The sequence below is a fragment of the Piliocolobus tephrosceles genome, chromosome 21, assembly GCF_002776525.5.
Source record: "Piliocolobus tephrosceles isolate RC106 chromosome 21, ASM277652v3, whole genome shotgun sequence".
NCBI lineage: Eukaryota > Metazoa > Chordata > Mammalia > Primates > Cercopithecidae > Piliocolobus > Piliocolobus tephrosceles.
In genome coordinates this window covers 31385081-31411751 of record NC_045454.1, presented here as the reverse complement: position 1 = coordinate 31411751, position 26671 = coordinate 31385081, and the positions used below count along the sequence as shown (strand labels likewise).

The 26671-nt window shown below is 42.9% G+C and overlaps 1 protein-coding gene across 1 annotated transcript in view; it reads right to left on the bottom strand.

Moving 5' to 3' along the window:
• Positions 1-25868, bottom strand: part of LOC111524814 (zinc finger protein 723-like) — a 38227-nt gene extending 12359 nt beyond the window's left edge. The window contains exons 1-4 of the mRNA XM_031934721.1: positions 25819-25868; positions 17583-17658; positions 14795-14921; positions 13914-13988 (exon numbers count right to left, since the gene is read on the bottom strand). Of these exons, the coding sequence (XP_031790581.1) occupies positions 13914-13988; positions 14795-14921; positions 17583-17658; positions 25819-25868 (328 nt within the window). The remainder of the gene's footprint in view (positions 1-13913; positions 13989-14794; positions 14922-17582; positions 17659-25818) is intronic.
• Between the last annotated feature and the right edge of the window lie 803 nt (positions 25869-26671).

Sequence of the window (26671 nt, the reverse complement as noted above, 5' to 3'; positions counted from 1 at the left end):
ATTGCCCTCCCACTCCTAGAAAAGCCGCTCTCCGCCATTGAGCCACGTGGCCTTCTCACAGCCCGGCGGACTTCCCAGCTTCCCAGTCCTGTCCCGATGTCGGAACTCCCTCGGAGAGCTTGGGGGAGGGGAACTCTGCCGGCCTTCTTTGCCGGAGGCCGACAGACTTCTTCTCCACACCTTAGGTTACTAAAATAAACTTGCAGTTTTGCGCCTGACCTTTGCCTACTTGCTGGTTCTTTTGTGCTCGCTCTGGTGGTCTTAGAAAAACAAGACAGATGGTGCCAAACCCGGGAGGAGACCCCTCCTCAGGGCCCCCAGGGTCCGGGGAGCCTCCTCCTCCTCGTTCCACGCGGCGGATGGACCAGGACCTGAGACCCGCTTCGCTCACTCTCACGGCCTCTCTGGGGTAAGTGCCCTTGTCTCCTCTTTACCTCCCTCAGCCAGAAATCCTGCACGGGTCCGAGGTCCATTTTGAGCCACTAAGTGGCTTGGGAGACCCTTGCAGGACGGAGACGTCCGCCTGAAGGTAATCTCCACTTTGGCTCCATGAGCCTCCAGTCTGTCTCTGCTGGTTCCAAAGGACGCTTTGAAGCCAGGCAGAGATCCACTTCCGTGTCCATTGTGTCCCTCGGCCAAAATCCTGCACAGGTCCGAGGTCCATTTGGAGCCACCATGTGGCTCGGAGACCCGTTCAGGACGGAGACGTCCGCCTGAAGGTAATCTCCACCTTGGCTTCAAGAGCCTCCAGTCTGTCTCTGCTGGTTCCAAAGGACGCTTTGAAGCCAGGCAGAGATCCACTTCCATTTCCATTGTGTCCATTGTGTGTCGGTAAAGAGGAAACAAATGGGAAACCCCCCCAGTCCAAATTTCCAAAGAGCACCCCCTTAGGGTGCCTCCTAGCCAATTTAAAAACCTTACAGCTTGAACAAGACCTAAGGAGGAAGCGGTTAATTTTCCTTTCCACTGTGGCGTGATCGACCTCGGCAATTTCTGCCAGCGGCTAGGCAAGTGGTCCGAAATTTACATACAAGGCTTTTAGGCCTTAGGCTCTCGTCCTTATACTCCTTCTCTCCCCGCTCTCCCCACCCCCTCCCTTCCTGCCCAGACTCCTCCTTCCTCCTCCTTATCTACTAGTAATCCACTGGGTCCAGTGCCTCCTTCGGGGCCCCCAACTGGCTGTCTTGAGTCCCCTATCTCTGCCCACACCCTCCTCCAGTGTTAGCGCCTTTGCGAGAGGTGGCTGGGGCGGAGGGGGTAGTCAGAGTACATGTCCCTTTTTCATTGGCCGATCTTTCCAAAATTGAGAAGCGTTTAGGTGATTTCTCAGCTAATTCTACCATATACATAAAGGAATTTAGATACCTTTGTCAGGCCTATGACTTAACTTGGCATGACCTCCAGGTTATCCTAACCTCTACCCTAAACTGACTGAGGTTCTAACCCAGTATACCCGGTTAGATCCGGCCTCCCCCACAGGGGCCACTATTTTGGCATCTTATTTCATTTCTCAATCAGCTCCTGACATTCGTAAAAAACTTTAAAAGGTAGAGGATGGTCCTCACGCACCAATACAAGACCTGGTTAAATTAGCCTTTAAGGTCTATAGCTCCAGAGAGGAGACAGCAGGCTTGCCTTGAACAGAAGTTACAGCTCCTAGCAGCGGCTTTACAGCCCAGTCGTAACCCCAGACCAGAGAGCACACACCCCGCAGACTCCAAAGCTACAAAAGGAGCCTGCCTGCTATAAGTGTGGCAAGGCAGGACACTATGCCAACAGGTGTCCGCAAGGTCCCCGAGCCCCAACGCAGCCTTGCTATAAGTGCAAGGCAGCAGGACATTAGGCCAGTGAATGTCCTAACCCTCGTCCACCAGCAACCCCCTGCCCTGCTTGCCAGCAGGGAGGAAACTGGAAGTTTGATTGCCCCACCCTGAGAACAGGTGCCGCGCCTCTACGTGACCCCCTTTCCCAGGATCCTGGGAGCTCCTTCCAGCTCCTACATCTGGACGATGACAACTGAAGGTGCCGAGACTCGGGGACCCCCATCACCCTCGCCGAGCCACGGGTAACTCTCCTGGTAGCAGGTAAGACAATTAATTTTTTAATCAACAGCGAGGCTACCTATTCTGTTTTGCCGTCCTTCTCTGGACCTAGCCTTCCATCCAATATTTCTGTAGTAGGAGTAAGTGGAAAGCCACCCACTCCACGAAAAACTCCACCCCTTAATTGCTGCCTGGCCAACAATTACTTTGCGCAGTCGTTCCTCATTCCCAGCTAAAAAGGGCCCCTACCGAAAGCAATCAGTGGAAATCAGTTTGGCTTTCCCCTACTCGCCTCAAACTTACTAAATTTTCTTAACTATCTCATACTCCCCAACCTTGCCAGGACCTTCCTTCTGGGTTTTGCCCATATTCCAACAAATGCTTCCATTCCTCATTCCTATACTAATACTTTGCCTTATTTTATTTTTCATCCGTGCGTCCAAATACCAACCATGGGCCCCGACCTTAACGATGCCCCTTAACAGCAGGAAGTAGCCAGACAGACCACGGCACCCCTTTATCACTATTATCAATAAAAGGTTGGACTGTTTGGACGAACGGAGGCAAGATGGTGCACTTCCGGGTTCTTCTTCACCATCAACTCTTCCCGCGCGCGCGAAAAGGCAGCCGGCGCCCGGGAGGGTGCAGACCAACTGGGCATGCGCCAGATGAAGTCAATCTGAAGAGACCAAGATTTACCTGGTCGCACCTGCCGAACGCCCCTGACAAGCCCATGCCCCACCTATTGCCCTCCCACTCCTAGAAAATCCGCTCTCTGCCATTGAGCCACGCGGCCCTCTCACAGCCCCAGTCCTGTCGGGATGTTGGGACTGTGGGAAGTCCGTCCGAGAGCCCCACGGGGGGACTCTGCCGGCCTCCTTCCCCGGAGGCCGACAGACTTCTCCCGCACACCTTAGGTTACCAAAATAAACGAGCAGTTTTGCTGTTACACTTGCCTACCCGCTGGTTCTTTTGCGCCCGCTCGGCTGGTCTTAGAAAAACAAGACACTAGACAAAGAAGGAACACCTTTTAATGTGTCCATTAGATATAAATTTCCACCACTGTGCATAGGAACTGCACCTGGTTGTTTGGCATTCTCTAATCAAAATTGGATGTGGACTGTACCAATCTCCAGTAATGATTCTTATCAGGTACATAATGTTTTCAGTAGTTGTTCTTTTCAGGATCTGACCATTAAAATAAATTCATTTGAGAAACGGAGAATTCCTGTCACAGTAAAACATAATAAAACAAAAGGATTGCCAGACTGTTTAAAATACCCTATAAAGGGATTTTTAACAATTCAAAACATTCTATGGAGTGTGGGGAAAAGAGAGGTCAGCCTGTTACTGTGTTTATATAGAAAGAAGTGTGGGGAAAAGAGAGGTCAGCCTGTTACTGTGTTTATATAGAAAGAAGTAAATTTAAGAGACTCCATTTGGCTCTGTATTTGAGATGCTGTTAATCTGTGACCCTACCCCCAACCTTGTCCTTGCAAGAGACATGTGCTGTGGTGATTTAAGGTTTAAAGGAATTTGGGCTGTAAGGAATGTGCTTTGTTAAACAAATGCCTAAGGCTGCCTGTGGTTAAAGGTCATCACCATTCTCTTAAATCTCAAGTAAGAGAAAAACATCTGTCTCCTGCCAGTCCCTGGGCAATGGAACATCTCCGTGTAAAACCTATTGTGTGCTTTGTTTACTGAGCAAAGAGAAAACTGCATTTAGGAATAAGGTGGGAATTGCTGGAGCAATACTGCTAAAAAGTTTATGGAGATGTTTGCATATGCATCTCAAGGCACAGCATTTTCCTTGAATTTATGCAGAACACAAAGATCTTTATCTGTATGTCTTACTGCTGATTTACTCTCTTATCTTTTAGGTAGTAAAGATAATCATCAACAAATACTGAGAGAACTCAGAGACGGTGCTGGTGTGGGTCCTCTGTAAGCTGAGCACTGGCCCCCTGGGCCCCGCTTTTCTTTCTCTATACTTTGTGTCTTATTTCTTTTCTCAAGTCTCTCGTTCCACCTAACGAGAAGCACCCACAGGTGTGGAGGGGCAGGCCACTCCTTCAATGGAGTGACTGCGATGCTCCAAAAGCAGCAGTGCTACAGAGTCCAATCACAGATGTTGTCATTGACCAGGCCCCAAAAGGGTATTATTGGTGAGACTGCTCTGGCCAAAATACCCAATGTTCTGAGTTTAACTATTTAATAGATTATGAAGAAAAAGGCTGGCAGTCCTACTAGAGGGAATGGGTGTCTCCTTACCCATTCAAATGGTTAGACAAGGGCATCATTTCTCCTAGACCAAAAATGATTCATCCTATAGTTACCCCGGAACATCCTGAATTGTGGAGGTTGGCTGCAGCCATGTCTGGAATCAGATTATGGAAGTGAAAGGTTGTGGAAAAATACTGGTTGTACATCCCCTCCCCTACTTCCCTGAGGGTTAAGCAAAACAGGTTTATCTGGAAAAACCCATGACCATTCGTGAGGGTTAAGCAAAACAGGAGACCCGTGACCGTTTGTGGTTAAAGGAAAAAGGGGCAGGACCCAATCACACACTGCCAAATATTAAAAGTGTAAATGTCACCCAATCATGTGCCTGTAACTGCAAAAATCCCCAGTGTTTCTGTAACCCTGTTTGTAACCTGCTATAAAAAGACTGCAAAAACCACACTCGGGGCTCTCTCCAGGTTAACCTAGCCTGGTGGAGGGACCGGGTTTGAACTCGCAATAAAGTGGCCCTTGCTGCTTGGCTTTGATTCCGGACTCTGGTGGTGACTTCTGGGGAACCTTGCAACTCTGGGCATAACAGAAGCAAATTATCAAAAAATTCTTCCAAATACCAAAACAAACATGTATAAGATCACTTTAATGTCTGAAAGGGTGGTACCCATTAGGAGCTGTGTTAAACCACCATATATGTTATTGGTTGGAAACATAATTATCACCCCAATAGCCAAACTATTGAATGCAATAACTGCAAATTGTTTACGTGCACTGATGCAACATTTGATCCAAAAACAGGTGTTCTCCTGGTCAGAGCCAGGGAAGGAGTATGGATACCAGTTTCTTTACACAGCCCCTGGGAATCTTCTCCTTCTATTCATATAGTCAATGAAGTCCTTAAAGGGATCCTTAAAAGAACTAGTAGATTCATTTTTACTCTCATTGACATGATTGCAGGTTTAATTGCTGTTACTACAACAGCGGCTACTGCTGGAGTAGCCATTCATAACTCGGTTCAGACTGCTCATTATGTGGAAACAAGGCAAAAAAAAATTCCACCTGACTTTGGAATTCTCAGGCTCAGATTGATTAAAAACTGGCCAATCAAATTAATGATCTCCACCAGAGTGTCATCTGGTTGGGATACAGAATGATGAATTTAGAACACCAAATGCAACTACAATATGATTGGAATACTTCTGATTATTGCATAATGCCTTATGCTTACAAAGAAGATCAACATAGTTGGGAAAAAGTCCAAAGGCATCTAAAAGCCTGGGATGATAATTTAATCTTAGACATTTCAACACTGAAGGAGCAAATTTTTGAGGATTCCCAGGCTCACTTAACTACCGTTCCTGGTTCTGACATATTTGAAAGAATGACAAAAGGACTATGTGATCTAAATCCTTTCAAGTGGATCAAACCCATTGGAGGTTCACTTTTGTTATTGGCATTACTAATACTAGTGTGTTTATGTTGTTTGCTTTTAGTCTGCAGGTGTCTCCACAGAGTCCAACGAAAAGCTCAAAGCCAGCGACAAGCAATGATGATAATGACAATCCTAATTAATAAAAAGGGGGGAGATGTGGGCAGAGGATTACCCAGGTGCCCAGGCAGGAGACTGAAGGCACAAATTGTTGTAGTATAAAAAAGAAAATAGTTAAAAGAATAGTTACAATACAAATTAGATATGGAGATGATCATGGACATTATTAATCATTAGTATAAACATTATTAATCATTAGCTTTTAACGTTACTCTTTGTTGTATTACTAATATAACCAAGGAATAACCGGCGGGTATAGGGCCAGGTGCTGAAGGGACATTGTGAGAAGTGATCTAGAAGGCAAGAGGTGAACCCTCTGTCACACCTGCATAAGGGCCACTTGAGGGCTCCTTGGTCAAGCAGTAACACCAGTGCCTGAGAAGGCACCCATTACTTAGCACACCATGAAAGGGAGTCTCCTTCCTTGGAGGAGTCAGGGAACACTCTGTTCCACCAGATTCTTGTGGGAGGCTGGATATTATCCAGGCCTGCCTATGATGCTGTGCTTCAATGGTCACACTCCTTGTCCACTTTCATGTTCCTCCCATACTCCTGATTCTTCTTTGAAGTTCTTAGCAGGCAGCGGTAGAAGAAATAGTGAAAGTCTTAAAGTCTTTGATCTTTCTTATGACAGCATAGAAGAAAATTCTGACATATGCTTCGGCTACCTAAAAGGGAAGGACCCCCTGTCTCATGATCATGTGACTTGCTTGACCTTATCAATCACCTGGATGGCTCACCCTCCTTACCCTGCCGCCTTGTCTTGTATGCAATAAATATCAGCATGCCCAGCCATTTGGGGCCACTGCCAGTCTCCGTGTCTTGGTGGTAGTGGTTCCCTGGGCCCATCTGTTTTCTCTTTATCCCTTTGTCTCATGTCTTTATTTCTTACAATCTATCATCTCCGCACATGGGGAGAACACCCGCAAAGCCCTGTAGGGCTGGACCCTACAAAGATGTATAGAGAACACTCCTCAATGTCAGGATGCACACCATTCTCAATAGTTTGTACGGCAGGGCACAGTGGCTCACACCTATAATCCTAGCACTTTGGGAGGCTAAGGCAGGCGGATCACCTGAGGTCAGGAGTTCAAGACTAGCCTGGCCAACATGGTGAAACCCTGTCTCTACTAAAAATACAAAAATTAGCTGGGCGTGGTGGCGGGTGCCTGTAATCCCAGCTACTCGGGAGGCTGAGGCAGGAGAACAGCCCAGGTACTCGGGAGACTGAGGAAGGACAACCATTTGAACCCGGAAGACAGAGGTTACAGTGAGCCAAGATCATGCCATTGCACTCCAGCCTGGGTGACAGTCACAAAACAAACAAACAAACAAAAAACTCATAAAACATTCTCCTTGAAAAAAGTCTTAACAAATTTTTAAAACAGATTTTTATGGATTACTTTATGTTGGGAGCAGGCCCCCAAATCTGACCATAAACAGGCCCCAAAACTGGCCTTAAACAAAATGTCTGCAGCACTGCAACATGCTCCTAATGGCCATGACGCCCATGCTAAAAGTTGTTGGTTTATCGGAATGAGAGTAAGGAACATCTGGCCCATCCAGGGCGGAAAACCGCTTAAGGCATTCCTAAACCACAAACTTGCCTTTAAGGACATGTTCCTGCTGCAGATAACTAGCCAGAGCCTATCCCTTTGTTTCGGCCCATGCCTTTATTTTGGCCCATCCCTTTGTTCCCCAAAAGGAACACTTTCAGTCAATCTATAATCTATAGAAACAATGCTTATCACTAGCTTGCTGTCAATAAATATGTGGGTAAATCTCTGTTCCTGGCTCTCAGCTCTGAAGGCTGTGAGTCCCCTGATTTCCCGCTCCACATGCTATATTTCTGTGTGTGTGTCTTTTAATTCCTCTAGTGCTGCTGGGTTAGGGTCTCCATGACCGAGCTGGTCTTGGTAACTTTATATGACCAAAATGGAATGAGGGTAAAAAACAATAATAGAAAAAACCTGAAAAATTTACAAATATATAAAAATTAAACAGCACATTATTGAGCATGCATCTGTTAAAAAATAGAAATAGGCCAGGCGCGGTGGCTCATGCCTGTAATTGCAGCATGTTGGGGGGCTAAGGCAGGTGGATCACAAGGTCAGGAGTTCGAGACCAGCCTGACCAACATAGTGAAACCCTGTCTCTACTAAAAATACAAAAATTAGACAGGCATGGTGGTGCGCACCTCTAATCCCAGTTACTCATGACGCTGAGGCAGGATAATCAATTGAAGCCGGGAGACGGAGGTTGCAGTGAGCAGCGATCGCACCAGCCTGGGTGACAGAAAGAGATTCTGAAAACAAAAAAAGGGCCGGAGGAATTAACATTTTGAAGATATCCATGGTGCTCAATGTAATCTACAGATTTAATGCAATGTTTTTTAAAATTTCTCACTGCATTTTTGAAGAAATAAGAACAGCAAGACCAAAAGTATATGGAACCTCAAGAGAAAACAAAATACCCAACAATCTTCAAAAAAAGAAACCATGTTGAAGGCATTACAGTTCCTGATTTCAAAACACATTACGAAGCTACATAATTAAAACAATTTACTATAAATAGAAAGGTAAAAAACTAGAATAGTAAGAGAATGTAGCACATATATAAACTGTCACATATGTGGTTACATAGTTATTTGCATACTTAAAATTATTGCAGTGTTTTTACTGAAAGCCAATAGCTAAAAGCCATGCAAATTTCTGTCAACCAAATCATTTACTAGAAATAATTTGAAATATAAAACTACTGGAATATCACCCAAGATTTAATAAGCAGAAAATATTCTTTTTTTTTTTCTTTTGAGATGGAGTCTCGCTCTGTCGCCCAGGCTGGAGTGCAGTGGCCGGATCTCAGCTCACTGCAAACTCCGCCTCCCGGGTTCACGCCATTCTCCTGCCTCAGCCTCCCGAGTAGCTGGGACTACAGGCACCCGCCACTTCCCCCGGCTAGTTTTTGTATTTTTTAGTAGAGATGGGGTTTCACCGTGTTAGCCAGGATGGTCTCAATCTCCTGACCTCGTGATCTACCCGTCTCGGCCTCCCAAAGTGTTGGGATTACAGGCTCGAGCCACAGCGCCCAGCCAATATTCTTAACTATAAAGATAAAGCTTGATTACCTTATACAAAATGAAATTAGCCAGTCACAAAAGGTCAGAGATAGAATGAGATATATGTAGCAGTTACACTCTTAAAGACAGAAAACAGAGTGGCATTTGAAAAGCACCAGGAAATTAAAAAAAAAAAAAAACTGGTAGTTGTTTACTGTGTATTGAGATTTAGCTTTGCAGGCTAAAAACATTCTAGGGATATGGTGCATAGCATTGTCAATACAATTAATGTGACTAAACTGAATATTTAAAAGTATTTTATTGTAAATATTGTTATGTGTTTTTGACAACTAAAAATGAATAATACCTAATAAAATAAAGTTCTGATAGTTTTTAAATTATCATCAAATCCAAAATCTTTTCCCCCCACACAAAAATAATATAGATTCACAAATAAATAGATGTTGAAACAAGTAAAATTTTTATTAATGCTTACCTAGAAAAGACTAAACAACCATTCACAACAAACCAACACCTGATGTCTGGAGTTCAAGACCAGACTGACCAACATGGAGATACCCTGTCTCTACTAAAAATACAAGATTAGGCAGGTATGGTGGTGCATGCCTATAATTCCAGCTACTCAGGAGGCTGAGGCAGAATTGCTTGAACCTGCCAGGCAGAGGTTGCAGTGAGCCGAGATCGCGCCATTGCACTCCAGCCTGGGCAACGAGAGTTAAACTCTGTCTCAAAAATAAAAATAATGTAATCCCAGGACCCTGTCAGGCTCAGGTGAGCTGATCACTTGATCTCAGGAGTTCAAGGCCAGCCTGGGCAACTCTGTCTCTACAAAAAATAGAAAAAAATAAAAAAAATAAAATACTAGCCGGGCAATGAAGGCACATGCCTGAAACACAGCTACTTAACAGGCTGAAATGACATCATTTGAGTTTGGGACAGTTCACGGTGAAGTGAGCTGTGATAAGGCCACTGCAAACTAACTTGGGTAACAGGGTGAGATCCTATCCAAAATAAATAATTAAATGTATAAAAAGAATAAGAAACAAGATGTGTGAGAGGATTAAGTAAACACGCATATAATATGCTGTCTATAAGAGACTCATTTTAGCACTGAGTCAAACAGGCTGAAAGTAACATAATGGAATAAAAATCTGTATTCCATGGAAATAGTAATCACAATTGGGTGAGACGGTCATAACTATTTTAGGCATAATATGCTTTAAGTCAAGTACTAGCATGAGACAAAGACTGATACATAATGATCAAATGGGTCAATTTACTGGGAATCTATAATCATATGTATCTATCAACATGTATATGAATATATAACATCCGGGCTCCAAAATATATAAAGCAAATATTAGCGAAGTTGAAGCTGAAAATACAAAGCAACATAATGATTTTAGACACCAAGACCCCATTTTAAATAATAAATTACAAAATCAAATAAAACATCAATAAGAAAACAGAAAACATAGACATTATAGACTGTATTAATTATTTTGCAAATAGAGGAATACCTGAGAGTGGATAACTTGTAAAGAAAAAATGTTTAGGGCTGGGCAAGGTGGCTCAAGCTTACAATCCCAGCACTTTAGGAGGCCGAGGTAGGTGGATCACCTGAGGTGGGGAGTTCGAGACCAGCCTGGCCAACATGGTGAAACCTCGTTCGTCTCTACTAAAAATACAACAATTAGCCAGGTACGGTGGCATGGGTCTATAATCCCAGCTACTTGGGAGACTAAGGCATGAGAATCACTTGAATCTGGGAGGTGGAGGTTGTAGTGAGCCAAGATTGCACCATTGTTCTGCAGCCTGGGTGACAGAGTGAGGCTGTTTCCAAAAAAAAAATATGTTTATCTGCACCTGATGTCTTCTTTTAGGACACATAACAAGTCTTACCACATTTAAAAATACCAGCTAGGTGCAGTGGCTCACACTATAATCCCAACAATTTGGGAGACCAAGGTGGGAGGATCAGTTGGGACCAAAAAGTTGAGACCCCATCTCTACAAATAATTTTAAAAATTTGCCAGGCATGTCTGTAGTCCCAGCTATTCAGGAGGCTGAGATGAAAGGATCGCTTGAGCTCAGGAGGCTGAGGTTGCAGTGAGTCAGAATCATGTCCCTGCACTTTAGCCTTGGTGACAGAGAGAGGTTCTGTCTCAAAACAACAACAACAAATAAACTTAAGATGACCAAAATTATACACTGTGTGTTTCCTGACCAAAACAGAATGAAACTAGGAATTAAAAGTAAAACAGGCAAATCCAAAAATATATAAAATAAAACACACAGGCCAGGTGTGGTGGCTCACACCTATAATATTAACAATTTTGGAGGCCAAGGTAGGAGAATTGCTTGAGCCCAGGAGGTTGAAGCTAGCCTGCACAACACAGCAAGACCCTGTCTCCAAAAAAAAGTTAGAAAAATAAAATAAAAATAAAACACACTCTTCAACATATTCTTGCTCAAGGGTCAAAAATTTTAATTTTGTTAAGATGTCAATACAACCTACAGGGGTGAACAAATTTAATATCTTTATAAAAATTCTAATAGCATAGTTGTTTTTTTTTAACAAAAATGTTGTTTAAAATTTTTTAATTTGATTATGAACTATAACTAGCCAAACATTCCCTGAAAAATAGGTATTATACTTCCCGATTTCAAAACATATTAAAAGCTACAATCACAAAAACAATGTAATACTAACACAAAGATAGTTCAGCAGAAAAAAAAAGAATAAAGAGCTCAGAAATAAACCCTTCTGTATATGACCAAATGATTTTCCACAAAGTTGCCATGAGCACACAATAGAGAAAAATAATCTCTTCAAATAATAATTCTTAAAACTGCATATCTACACTGATAAAGCTGGATCCCTTCTTTGAACTATATACAAAAAGTATTTTAGGACCGAGAGCGATGGCTCATGCCTGTAATCCCAACACTTTGGGAGGCCAAGGTGGGAAGACCACCTGAGGTCAGGAGTTCGAGACCAGCCTGGCCAACGTGTTGAAAGCCCGTATCTACTAAAAATACAAAAATTAGCTGGGCAAGGTCGCAGGCACCTGTAATCCCAGTTACTCAGGAGGCTGAGGCAGGAGAATCACTTGAACCTGGAATGCAGAGGTTGGAGTGCATCAGGATGATGCCACTGCACTCCAACGTGGGTAACAGAATAAGATGTCTTGTAAAAAATATATATGTATATATATTTTTTAATAAAATACTAGACATAAAAAAAAATCTCTTAGAAAAAACATAGGGGAAGGACATAAAATTGGTCTTGGTACCATTTTCTTAGATATGACATTAAATGCATGAGCAACAGAAAAAAGAGAAGAAAAATTTACACAATACTTCAAAATTTCTTCACATCAAAAAAAAAAATTCAAAAGAGTGACAGCTTCTCTCTTCAAAGGAAATTGGTAAAATATTTGCAAATTGGTGAAAATATTTGCAAAACACATGTGATTGGCAAGACATGGTGGTTCACACCTGTAATCCCAGCACTTTGGGAGGCCTAGGTGGGTGGATCACCTGAGATCAAGAGTTCCAGACCAGCCTGACCAACATGGAGAAACCTGATCTATAGAAATACAAACATTAGCTGGGTGTGGTGGCACATGCCTATAATCCCAGCTACTGAGGAGGCCTGAGACAGGAGAATCACTTGAACTCAGGAGGTGGAGGCTGCAGTGAGCCAAGATCGCACCATTGCACTACAGCCTGAGTAACAAGAGCAAAACTACATCTCAAAAAAAAAAAAAAAACAAAAACAAAAACACAAAAAAAGACACCGGGCCCACTGGCTCACACCTGTAATCCCAGCACTTCAGGAGGCTGAGGGGGGCAGATCACCTGACGTCAGGAGTTCAAGACTAGCCTGGCCAACATGGTAAAACTCCTTCTCTACTAAAAATACAAAAATTTGCTGGGCATGATGGCACGTGCTTGTAATCCCAGCTACTCGGGAGGCTGAGGCAGGAGGATTGCTTGAACCCCAGAGGCAGAGGTTGCAGTGAGCTGAGATCAGGCCAATGTACTTCAGCCTGGGCAACAACAGCGAAACTCCATCTCAAAAAAAAAAAAAAAAGTCCTGTGGTATCTTTTACATAGTAATGTAAAATACAATCCTAAAATTTACATGAAATTTCAATAAACTTTAAATAGCCAAAGCAATCTTGACAAAAAAGAACAAACCAGGAGGATGTCATACTTAATAATTCTGAACTGAATTTCAAGATTATACTAATAAAAACAGGATGGATTATGCAGAAAAACAAAGAACAAATGGAACAGAAATCACTACTCTCCATATTTCCAACATGAAAAGACAAGAGAACTTAAAAAATTGTTTAACATAGTTTTTGTTTGTTTTTTACTTTTGAGATGGAGTTTCGCTCTTCTCACCCAAGGTGGAGTGTGATAGCACGATACTGGCTCACTGCAACCTCTGCTTCTTTGGTTCAAGTGATTCTCCTGCCTCAGCCTTCCAAGTAGCTGGGATTACAGGTATGTGTCACCACACCCAGCAAATTTTTGTATTTTTAGTAGAGAAGGGGTTTCACCATGTTGGCCAGGCTGTTCTTGAACTCCTGACCTCAGGTGATCCACCTACCTTGGTCTCCCAAAGTGCTGGGTTTACAGGCGTGAGACATTTGCCCGTCCTAACATACAGTTTCATAAAATTATGCAGATATTTATGGTTCACCTGAAAATATTAAAAAGTAGATTGTGCAGTCTTTTATATGCCATGAAGATGACTTTGGCTGTCACTGTAAACTTCAAGGAAGATCACAAAAGGGAAAGTAGAATCCTTAGAGAATTAAAAAGCGTAAGACAGAAGATGCCCTTATGTGAGAGTAAAATTTTTTAAAATCTCAGGCTTTCCTGAAACTATTTTTTTTGTAACACAGCTTCCCAAATTCTATTGCAAGGACTGCTTTCTCCTTAATCTTTGGACCTCTGATCTGTGTTGTCCATTGTGTTCATTCTCACCTACCTGGGGGTTTGGCCACCATCTCATGTTTCTTCATATTCCAGGGCTTTTTTCCTTGCTCCAGACAGGTGATTAAATCTGGCTTAGAGACAGCAATACCTGTTTTATTAAAAATAAGTAACATGAATGTTGCTCATATTCTTCAAATAATGTCCCCAGTAAAGAGAACGTAATAGCCTATTCTAGCACATTAACCCCAAAATTCTAATTTATAAGAATAATTTCTAAATATTTAGAAAATGGGCCAGGCACAGTGGCTTATGCCTGTAATCCTGGCACTTTGGGAGGCCGAGGAGAGTGGATCACTTGAGGTCAGAAGTTCAAGACCAGCCTGCCCAACATGGTGAAACTCCGTCTCTACTAAAAGTACAGAAATTAGCTGGGCTTGGTGGTACATGCCTGTAGTCCCAGCTATTCAGGAGGCTGAGGCTAGAGAATCTCTTGAACCGGTAAGGCAGAGGTTGCAGTGAGCCAAAATCACACCATTATACTCCAGCCTGGGCAACAGCAACACTCCTTCTCAAAATAATAACAATAATAATAATAATAATTTCACTACCTAGTACCACTGACTCAAAAGCTGGTGGTGACAATTACATTTTAAGGTGTGGGCAACAATATTTTATGTCACTAAATTTTGAAATTATCACTAATGTAGAGTAAAAAATACAGGTCTGCTCAGGAATGTGGAAAGTTCAGATCAAGGTAAACTTCAAGAAGTTTATCTTGAAGAAATCCTTTTCTACACTGACAAATTCCCAAGATTTTCTTCAAAACAGTGATGTGAAACTCACTTATGTAAAGCATCAATTACCAAAAAACATTTTACCAAAAAAAAAAACACTTAGAGTATCTTAGGAATTGTGTACTGAAGTTATTCTCACCCAGGAAGACCAGGTTTCTGTAGTTCTCTAACATCACATTCCTATATAAATTCTGCTGTACAGTGTCCAATAATTGCCACTCTTCCAGAGAAAATTTTATGGCCACATCCGTGAATGTCAATGGTCCCTGAAAAACATACACACACACACACACACACACACATACACATTTACCAGGTGGCCAAGGGCAGAATTTTTAATTTGACTCAAGGTGAAAAGAGACACTAAAGAGAACAGGTGCTGACTTACAGGAGTGACTGAAATCATCCAATTAAATAATGCTCTTTTCTTTTTTTTAAGGCAGAGTCTTGCACTGGAGGCAATGGTGCAATTTTGGCTCACTGCGACCTCTGCCTCCTGGGTTCAAGCAATTCTCCTGCCTCAGCCTCCCAAGAAGCTGGGATTATAGACACTTGCCACCACACCCAGTTAATTTTTGTATTTTTAGTACAGACTGGGTTTCATCATATTGGCCAGGCTGGTCTCAAACCCCTGACCTCAGCTGATCCACCAGCCTCAGCCTCCCAAAGTGCTGGGATTACAGGCGTGAGCCACTACACCCAGCTGAAAATAATTTTCAATGCAGAAATAGTCTCTGATGTATTCTCTAACTCTGAAAAAAGAATGCAATAAGATCCACAACATCAGTTTATATATGATAATTTTCTGGATGATAAAGCATAAAATTAAGGGCATGAACACAGGCATATACATTTTCAGTGCTATATTTCCATAATAGAGAATGAATTCTGTGTATTTTTGAGACTAAAAAAACATGTTGAGTTAGAAGCTATCTCTCAAATTTTAATGTGTACAATAAACTGGAGATCTTGTAATGGAGATTGTTTCTTCCAGATAATCTGGAATAAAGTCTGAGTTTCTGAATTTCTAACAAGCTCACCAGTAATGCCAATGATTTTGGCCTAAGAAGAATATTTTATCAAACATCCGGTATGTGGAAGAACCTGTGTTTTTCCCAGTTTTTCTGGACTATAAAGGAAGATGAAAGTATTCATTTTCCAAAGACAGATATATGCAAAGAAATCTTAAGAAAGAGGAGCAGCTGCCAGATTAAATTTGATAGTTTACACAGATCAGCTACATAAAGATACTTCATAATGAGGAGATTAAAAAAAAAAAATTAGCTGGGTATGGTGGTGGTTGCCTGTAGTCCCAGCAACTTGGGAGGCTGAGGCAGGAGAATGGCTTGAACCTTGGAGGCAGAGGTTGCAGTGTGCCAAGATAGCACCACTGCATTCCAACCTGGGTGACAGAGTGAGACCCTGCCTCAAAAAAGAAAAATAATAAAATAACAAAGAAAAAATAATTAACTATATAGTAAAACAATCTGTCACAGAGCTCTTATCCAAGTGAACATCAACAGCAGTAGGACAAATTTTTATGATGTGCTGATACACCCAGAAGAACACAGCATCACTGCTGAAATATTGTTCCCAAAAAGTTTTGTTCCCAAAAAGTAAATTATAGGCTGGCTGGGCGTGGTGGCTCACACCTGTAATCCCAGCACTTTGGGAGTCTGAGGCGGGCAGATCACCTGAGGTTGGGAGTTCGAGACCAGCCTGACCAAGTTGGAGAAACTCTGTGTCTACTAAAAATAAAAAAATTAGCCATGGGTGGTAGTGCATGCCTGTAATCCCAGCTACTCGGGAGGCTGAGGCAAGAGAATTGCTTGAACCTGGGAAGCAGATGTTGCAATGAGCCGAGATCATACCATTGCACTCTAGCCTGGGCAACAACAGTGAAACTCGGTCTCAAAAAAAAAGTAAATTATAGGCCGAATGTAACCATACAGAAGCATCAGTTTTATGCAAAGTTCAAGATACAGATATTTCCCATTTTCTATAATTTTTAATAGTAATTTTAAGGAGTCTTTTTTGAGCACCCTAGAGAGCAGTTATCTCCTGATAATTATCTTTTGAACTTTCTGGGTAATAAATCTCATTTTTTTTTTAGACAAGAGTCTCACTCTGTCACCCAGGCTGCAGTGCAGTGGTATGATCTCAGTTCACTGTAACCTCCACCTCCCAGGTTCAAGTGATTCTCCTGCCTCAGCCTCCAGAGCAGCTAAGATTACAGGCACATGCCACCATGCCTGGTTAATTTTTGTATTTTTAGTAGATACAGGGTTTCACCATATTAGCCAGGCTGGTCTCGAACTCCTGACCTCAGGTGATCCACACTCCTTGGCCTCCCAAAGTGCTGGGATTACAGGCGTGAGCCACCACACCCAGCCCTCATCTTGTTTAAATAAGCATTTCCTTAATCTCATTTCACATAACACTAATGGTAAACACAAATGGAGCCTCAACAGTACCTGTTCTCCATCTTTACTAAGGATTCCAGCTTTTCCCTAATAGGAATATTAAGTATCCCCACCTTCTCATGTTCAACAGCCACAAAGGAAACATTTTTAATACCGCAGATCATGAATTAATGGTGAGAATCCTGCATAGCATATAAAAAGCCATGATGTAGAGAATTTAGAGAAGGCTCTAAAAAGAAATATTTTTCAGAGACACTTACTAATTTTAAAAAGTAGTTAAACTCATTAGGGAGGAAAAACACAAAAAAAGTAAAAGTTTGCAAGTACTAAACATATGGAACTCTGTGAGGCGGGGTGGACACAGATCTCAATCTGAGACATGTTTAGCTAAAAAAAATACGTATTTTTCCATATCTCCTCCTTCTCTGGGACTCCTTTTCAGTTGAGATCCTCTGGACAAATTACACCTGCATCTTGAGAATACACCTTTAAAGGTGTCAGTACCATCTGTTTACTTGCTACCACCACACTCACAGGCAGAAGTACCAAGACCTGCTGAAAAAGTCCACCTATTTCTGTCCTTTATGACATGAAAAAATTCAGGAACAATGAGTTGTTCCATGAAGATAGAAATGTAAGTTTCTCCTTTCCCGTCTTCAGGTGCTCTCCCCTGCCACAGACACCAGCAATCTCTTCTACAGTAATGAAAATATGGGCCACACTGCCCTGTTTATACCAAATCCAAACAGAACAGGCCCTATGATCACCCTGTAGTAAATAGGTGAAACTGAACTCTCATGAGTGTATCTTCAACCCCTCATACTTGATTCTGGCCTCACCTTAGAGTCACATGAAGCACTTAATTAAAACATGATTGTGTCCAACAATAAAAAGAACCGTGGAAAGAGCAAAGATATTTCTGTGAATTGGCAATGTAATTTGAGTATCCACACCTAAGCAATCCACATTACTTACAATGGCAGAAACTGTAATAGAACCCTGGGTTTATAACCATTTAGCTAAGCATTGCCTCTCAAGCTTTAATGAGCGTATAAACCGCTCGATAATTTTACTCCCTCTCTATGTAATGTGATTCTACAGGTTTGCAAAGAGTACGTGAATGTGTTTTGTTTTGTTTGAGAGGGAGTCTCGCTCTGTCACCCAGGCTGGAGCACAGTGGCCTGAACTCGGCTCACTGCAAGCTCCGTCTCCCAGGTTCATGCCATTCTCCTGCCTCAGCCTCCCGAGTAGTTGGGACTACAGGCGCCTGCCACCACACCTGGCTAATTTTTTGTATTTTTAGTAGAGTCAGGGTTTCACTGTGTCAGCCAGGATAGGATGGTCTCAATCCTCTGACCTCGTGATATGCCCGCCTCTGCCTCCCAAAGTGCTGGCATTACAGGCGTGAGCCACCGCGCCCGGCCGACATGAATGTGTTTTAAGTAAGTCCCCTGTCAATGCTGATGATGCTTCCCCTAGGCTCATTACTAGCATTAGTTAGAGAAGCAGGCACAGCACAGAGTCCCTTACACTTGGCATTCTTGTCACGACACAAATACTTCTAGCACAAATGAAGACAACTAATCTCCATCCTAAAGCATCAAATTCTTTTTTAGATCTTTAAAGTTTACAGTGGCAACAAAAGGTAGCAGTGCCTGAATAAGCCTGCATTTGGAAAACAACATGTACACATGTACTAATGCAATGTTTACTAAGCAGATACTATGTGCTCAAGAGTATGTTGCAGAGCACTGCGCTAGAAATAACACATTGTGTGATTTAATCCTCATAACACACTGGGAGTTGGTACTAAGTGTTTAATAATTCCCAGCATTAGGTTAAGGGCCCAGCATATGTATTTCACCTTCTGTTTCTGTTCTTGGTTTTTTAAAGAAAATGTACAGAATAAAAGCTAAATGTAGACAGATGACTGGAATATAGAAAAGTTTAATGCAATTTAGAGAAATTTTTATTGTGTTTATATTTACTATTTTGTGACTTGTGGAGCAACTACTGAATCTGCAGAAATAGAAAACAAGTTGCTAAATGGAATGTCTCTGCAAGCACTGATTTAATAAAAAAATTTAAAAATGAAGACCTTGCCGGACGCGGTGGCTCAAGCCTGTAATCCCAGCACTTTGGGAGACCCAGATGGGTGGATCACGAGGTCAGGAGATCGAGACCATCCTGGCTAACATGGTGAAACCCCATCTCTACTAAAAAATAAAAAAAACTAGCCGGGCAAGGTGGCGGGCGCCTGTAGTCCCAGCTACTCGGGAGGCTGAGGCAGGAGAATGGCAGAAACCTGGGAGGCGGAGCTTGCAGTGAGCTGAGATCTGGCCACTGCACTCCAGCCTGGGTGACAGCCAGACTCCATCCCAAAAAAAAAAAAAAAAATGAAGACCTTAAAACACATACTTTATTTTTCCCATTTATCTCCTTTGGGGTGCAGAAAATTGTAAGCACCAGTTTTAGAAAGGCAGCAGGATTCACCAGCCAAAACACTCATCTCTTCTGTGAGGCAAGACTCCAGAGTGGGGCCAGATCTAAATAGGATCCCCAAATAGAGTGAATCTGAACATAACTGGGGAAGGGAGTGGACCTTATGTAGAATTCTGTTCTCTGTGCCACTGGGGTAGTACTTCCAGTTCTGTTTTCCTAAGCTTGCCTAAGAGAAACTTGTATCTCAGAGTTTGTATAATTTTTTTTAGCCACTGCCCTGTCAATTATATAATGCATATTAACAAGCAATTTAAATAAATGTCTTAAGGTTTTCTAGGGTAATTATTAGAAGATAAATATATATTCTTAGCAGGTAATCGAAATACATATAATAATAACAACTCCTCTGTTCATAAGTATCCCTTCAGGTGATGACATAAGTCACTACAAAATAAAGAAAGTGGCCCAAATAAAGCCCAAGGTCTTTTGCATACAACTGTTCATTGTATCAACCAGATGATGCTTAATTCAACCCTTTATTCGGTTGCTAGTCTAAACTAAAAGTTCCTGGATGGTAGGAACCATGACTGCTTCATCTATTTTTTCTAATGGCCATATAAACTAAAAGCAATTAGTTTATGTGTTTGAGTCTTCAGACATTCTGCTTGTTTTTCACCCAAGTACCAGAAAACTGGAGAAACACTCATCTGGGTACCCACCAAAGTCATCTCTTGTGTGAGGGGAGGAGAAGACACAGGATGTCTCAATTTTTGCACTGAGACAGAAGCAGAATTAACCACTTTTGTTACCCTGGCACAATTCTGCTCTGGACATCCTCAAATGTCTCAAAGACGCCCAGCTGATTGTGAGAGTTTCCAGTGATCCTGGGCTCATGGCCCAGTGATAAAACAGACAAGAGAGACTCAGGCTACTTCTAAATAAAAAATTAAACTACCCTGAAGAGGCTCCAGAACCTGGATCACCTGTCCTGATTATCCAGCTCTTAGGTAAGAGGAAGAACAGGAATAGTCTCCTCCAGTTCCACATTTTACAGGTAGGAATAGTTGTGGTTATGGCTCTGGATTACATTATCACCTTGATCTCTCACTCTGAAGATGCTCGTTCACACTTACATATTCTGCCATCAGATTCTATTCACATCTGGTGCCCCTAACATACCTGTAGCAGGTCACTGGACAAGACCTGAGAAGGTGAAAGAACCACAACCTCAAAGGGGAACTTTAAGATGTCTATGTTGACATCTCACAATGCAGAAAATGTCTCTTCTAGTTATGCCGACCAGTTTATAATAAAAGATACAACCCAGGAAATGTCAAGTGGAAGAAAGATGAAGCACAAAAAATATTCCTGGTAAATAGCTGACATTAATGAAATTCTCTATCCTTTGTGTGCTTACCTATCACAGAGCCAGACATAGACTCTGCAAATCTTTTTCTTTTTCTCAAAGAAAAATCAGCTGAATTTGTCTTTGTGGTCAAAATAGAATACTTGTTAATCAAACTTTACATAAATCTATCTTCTTCCCACAGCTCCTAAACTTGGAGCTATCCTCAGTCTCAGCCAACATAAACCCCACTTTATGTCCCTTCTAAGAACATGTTGACTTCAGGGTAAAATATTCTCTAACCTAGAATCTGATTTTTCCCCCTCCATTTGCCATTCCCCTCCTACCTTCTTTCTAATCTTACTTGCTCCTTCCTGTGAAAGAAAGCTCTTATCTGCCTATCCTTTGCAATCCTTAAAGATCTTATAGTTGGTACTTCTTCCTGTTGCAATACTCTAGAATTTATTTTTTTTTTTACATAAATCTGACTTTGTTTTATTTTTAAAAGTCTAGAAACTGCCATGAAGCAAGAATAACTTTATCTTTAGTGGGATCCTTTCAGCCCCATTCCATTTTAATCTTAACTGCGTCTGCCTGAGGGTCCCCAGTTTTCCAGGGCTCTGTAGCTTCTCTCAGTATAAAGGTTTCTTCCATGGCTGGGGTGAGCAGGCTGGGAAATCTGCAGGGGAGGCTCCCCAGGAAGAACTAACTAGGTCTTTAATAACCTCCTTTTACGGGCTCAATATTAGCCTGAGCTTGGAGTCATGGGGCTCAAGCTTCAGTTTTTATGTGACAGTTATTTACTCAGTTTTTAAAACTAAGTGTTTGAAACATCCAGCAAAATTACTGAAACATCCAGCAAAATTACTGAAACACAGGGCTAAGGGAAAAAAATGTTAAGGTGCTTACATTTCATACCTCAACAAGAAAAGCCAAAGTATCTATTCCTTTTAGACAATAAATGTATTATTATTTACATTAAAAATTATGTAGTAAACAATTAGTCATATAGGAACACTCCTAAGGGGTACCAAGTTTCATCTTGTAATATTTAGCATTAAAATCAGAAATCAAGATCACAGGCTACAGAACAAAAATATTCAGTCAGACATTTACCTTGCAAAAAGAGAAATTGACGTTTTCGTGAATCTATGCAACTCACTAATTATCTACCATATTTTCTTGTGGAAATGTATTTATTTTCTACAGCCAAAATAAAAGAGAGATTTTCCTTATTCTTTTCCTTGATAGCATCCCAAAATCTAAGCCTTGGAATTCTGTTTGAAATTACTCAGCCAGCCGGGTGCGGTGGCTCAAGCCTGTAATCCCAGCACTTTGGGAGGCCGAGGCAGGCGGATCACAAGGTCAGGAGATCCAGACCATCCTGGCTAACACGGTGAAACCCTGTCTCTACTAAAAAATACAAAAAACTAGCCGGGCGAGGTGGCGGGCCCCTGTAGTCCCAGCTACTGGGGAGGCTGAAGCAGGAGAATGGCATGAACCCGGGAGGCGGAGCTTGCAGTGAGCTGAGATCTGGCCACTGCACTCCAGCTTGGGCGACAGAGGGAGGCTCCGTCTCAAAAAAAAAAAAAAAAAAAAGAAAGAAAGAAATTACTCACAGCCATAAAAAAACACAGCTGAGAAAATTCCTAAACTCACTCTGGGGGGGGGGGGGGTAAAAAAGGAAAATGGGAAATTCGTGTTTTTTTTTTTTTTTGATTTTTTGAGACGGAGTCTCTCTCTGTTGCCCAGACTGGAGTGCAGTGGCATGATCTCGGCTCACTGCAACCTCCACCTCCCGGGTTCACGCCTTTCTCCTGCGTCAGCCTCCCGAGCAGCCGGGACTACAGGCGCCCATCACCACGCTCGGATAATTTTTTACATTTTCAGTAGAGACAGGGTTGACAGGGTTTCATCGTGTTAGCCAGGATGATCTAGATCTCCTGACCTCGTGATCCGCCCGCTTTGGCTTCCCAAAATGCTGGGATTACAGGTGTAAGCCATCATGCCCGGCCTGAGAATCCTTAACAAATGGAATATATGATTAGATTTTTTCAAAACCCACCTCTTCTATGCCCTTTGTAAACATTTTTTTTTTTTTAACTTTTCAAGCTCTACTAATAACATGCAATTTTCAGTTAAGAAACTGAAGTCAATATAAGTGAACAAATCTTTTCAGGTGGCAAACACAGAGATTACAGGTGTGGTGGCTCACACCTGTAATCCCAGCACTCTGGGAGGCTGAGGCAGGTAGATTACCTAGGGTCAGGAGTTCAGGACCAGCCTGGCCACCATGGTGAAACCCCGTGTCTACTAAAAAATACAAAAATTAGCTGGGTGTGGTGGCAGGCGCCTGTAACCCTAGCTACTTGGGAGGCTGAGGCAGGAGAATGGCTTGAACCTGGGAGGCGGAGGTGGCAATGAGCTGAGATCGAGCCATGGCACTCCAGCCTAGCAAGACTTCTTGCCAAAAAACAACAACAACAAAAACGATGTGTCTCAGTCATGTGTCAAGTAAGGCCATCCAATCACTTAGATTCTCCCACCCCACCCTGCTCAGTTAAATGCTCAATGACCCTCTCTAAGGAGATACTACAATACACTATGCCCCAGTGAGTACCTCAAGTGCAATTTACTTTGCAAATTCTTGCACTTTCTCAGTGGGGTCGGGTTTTTTTTTTTTTTTTTTTCTTGTCTTTGGGGTTACTATTTTTTTCATAAATCCAAGTGACAGGAATTATTTCTTTTGCTCTCAATACCAGCATCTGATTGGCTAACCAGCAACGTGTCTTCCAAGAAATGAAAGCTGGGTTAGGTGAAGACAATCTTAACGTCTAAATGTTAGCTTTCAAAGGAACAGTATGCCAGGAGATGCCTCTCGGCCCCAGGGCATCCACCTCCTCCCAGGAGAGGTTACACTCCATACCTCAGGTTGTCCTATGGGAGAAAATGACCCAGGAGCTGATATTAACTAGACACTCTAGCAGACATAGACCTAGTGGGTATCATGATTTATTCACAGAATAAAAGTACTAAAAGTACTAAAACCCAGGACCAGAAAAAAAACTAAATGGTAGCTGAGGACACATAACCCCATAAAGATTCCAAAAAAAGAAAGTGACCCCAAAACGTTCTCATAAGATCTCTGTGCCTAGGGAAGATAAAGAGAAAAACACACAGGGATTTTTTTACAATATATTGTCAGGGGATTATGCTTTGCTTTCTTCTAAAGGAAACTAATTTTTAAATGTGCCATCCAGTACTTTGTCAAAAGAATGATTAATTAAAATACGGTATCAAGAATGTACACTAGGTCGGGCGCGGTGGCTCATGCCTGTAATCCCAGCACATTGGGAGACCTAGGATGGGGGAACACCTGAGGTCGGGAGTTTGAGACCAGACTGACCAACATGTAGAAACCCCATCTCCACTAAAAATACAAAAATCAGCAAGGCATGGTGGTATATGCTTGTAATCCCAGCTACTTGAGAGGCTGAGGCAGGAAAATCGCTTGAACCAGAAGGCGGAGGTTGCAGTGAGCCACAGCACATCAGCCTGGGCAATAGCGCAAGATTCCGTTTCAAAAAAAAAAAGTACACACAGACACAAAAAAGTTAAGAATGCGAATTGGGGAGGAAAAGCTGGCGTGTGGAATTGTCAGAAGGTGCTGGTAATTTAGTATTTTACTTCAAGCCAGAGTTAGGCTGGAGAAAAGTAGGGCTGGGGGGTACAATTGAGACCCTGCTTGAAAAACCTAAAAAGTGCAGAGCATAGCCAGGAGCAGTGGCTCACACCTGTAATCCCAGCACTTTGGGAGGCCGAGGCGGGCGAATCACAAGGTCAAGAGTTCGAGACCAGCCTGGCTAGCATGGTGACAGTCCCGTCTCTACTAAAAATACAAAAATTAGCCAGGCATGGTGGCGTGTGCTTGTAGTCCCTGCTACTCAGGAGGCTGAGGCGGGAGAATCGCTTGAACCCGGCAGGCAGAGGTTGCAGTGAGCCGGGAGGGGGCCAGGGCACCCCAGCCGGGGCGAAAGAGGGGGACTTTGTCAAAAAAAAAAAAAAAAAAAAAGGGAAAGAAAAGAAAAAATACGTAGGCCATCATCAGCCCTCTGCGGAGTGTGAAAATAGTTAAGTGACATGGAATTAGACTGAGGTGGAAATCTAGTCCCTGGATTCTTACTTTTTTTTTTTTTTTCCTGAGACGGAGTCTTGCTCTGTCGCTCAGGCTGGAGTGCAGTGGCCGGATCTCAGCTCACTGCAAGCTCCGCCTCCCGGGTTCGAGCCATTCTCCTGCCTCAGCCTCCCGAGTAGCTGGGACTACAGGCGCCCGCCACCTCGCCCGGCTAATCTTTTTGTATTTTGAGTAGAGACGGGGTTTCACCGTGTTAGCCAGGATGGTCTGGATCTCCTGACCTCGTGATCCGCCCGTCTCAGCCTCCCAAAGTGCTGGGATTACAGGCTTGAGCCACCGCGCCCGGCCTTGGATTCTTACTTTTTTAAAAAAATCTAACTCAAATGCATTTATTTATTTTTTTATAAATTACTAAATTAGAGGAAATGAAATTCAGACTTATCCAACTATAAACAGCCAATTAAGCTCTGATTACATAATCAGGAAATTTGTACGCTAAGGTGGAAATTAGGACACTATGAAACAGTACCTAACTACTGAATTTGGGTTTGTTTGTTTTTTTTTCATCATGCACCGTATAAAAGTATTTTCTTCAAGCCGCTCTAATGGACCACAAACTACAACCCATAGGGGTGCTCTATAATTTTTTAATAACTCTTTGATTAAATTCTTCAATATTTTTGCGACGACTCCCACAAATTTTTAAAAGGCTTCTCCCCTCACGATCCCGCCGTGATCCCTGCACAATCTGGGAGAGATGCCGCCCTGCAGGTGCACAGCTGCCCAGAGAGCGCTCCAGACCAAGGCACAGTCACTACCCAAGGAAGAGACAGGACGCCCCGGGGCCGGCCGTCCGCGCAACCGCCATCTTATGGCTGAAGGGGACTGAGGTCGAGCTGGTCAAAAACTCTGGGCGCAGATTGTGGAGCTGACTGCTGGGAGGCCTGAGTCCCGCTAGTCACTTCCCAACGGTTCTAACCAGCCCCTCCCCTCTCCCGGGATGTCGGACCGGCACTCTCACCATTTCGAGGCTTCCAGGGGGTCCTGAGGTCTTAGCTGCGGATCTTCCAATACTTGCAGGCCACTAGTCCACAGAGACCGGAAGTTCCCGCTACAGCAAGAGACAAAGGCCCCGCCAAATCCCGGAAGCCGCCCGGTCCGCTCTACCTGCGGGCCTGATTGGACGGCTCTTAGCCATTCATCCCTAATTGGATGACGTTTTAAGTCCCCGCCCCCTCAGGACCTGAGTGGTAGAAGATAGGATCAGATGCTGGCCTGAATGAAGAAAGAGTGACAGCTTGGGCTGAGTGAAGGAAGAGTGACAGCTTAGGCTGCAGCCTTTTCAGGCAGGGCTTCCTCCCAGAGTTGAACCAGGCCCACCCCAGTAGGTATTTGCCTTTAACTTTGTGTACAAGGTCACATGCATCTATAAATAATATACTATATGGCTAATAACAATTATTTTAAAATTTCGGCTTTTATGTTCTTCCGGACTTCTGGCGCTTTAAGGAAGCAGCCTAAGTTTTTTTGTGTTTGTTTGTTTTGTTTTGTTTTTTTGACATGGAATCTCGCTCTGTTGCCCAGGCTGGAGTGCAGTGGCACCGTGTAGGTTCACTGCAACCTCCCCCTCCCAGGTTCAAGCGATTCTCCTGTCTCAGCCTCCCGAGTAGC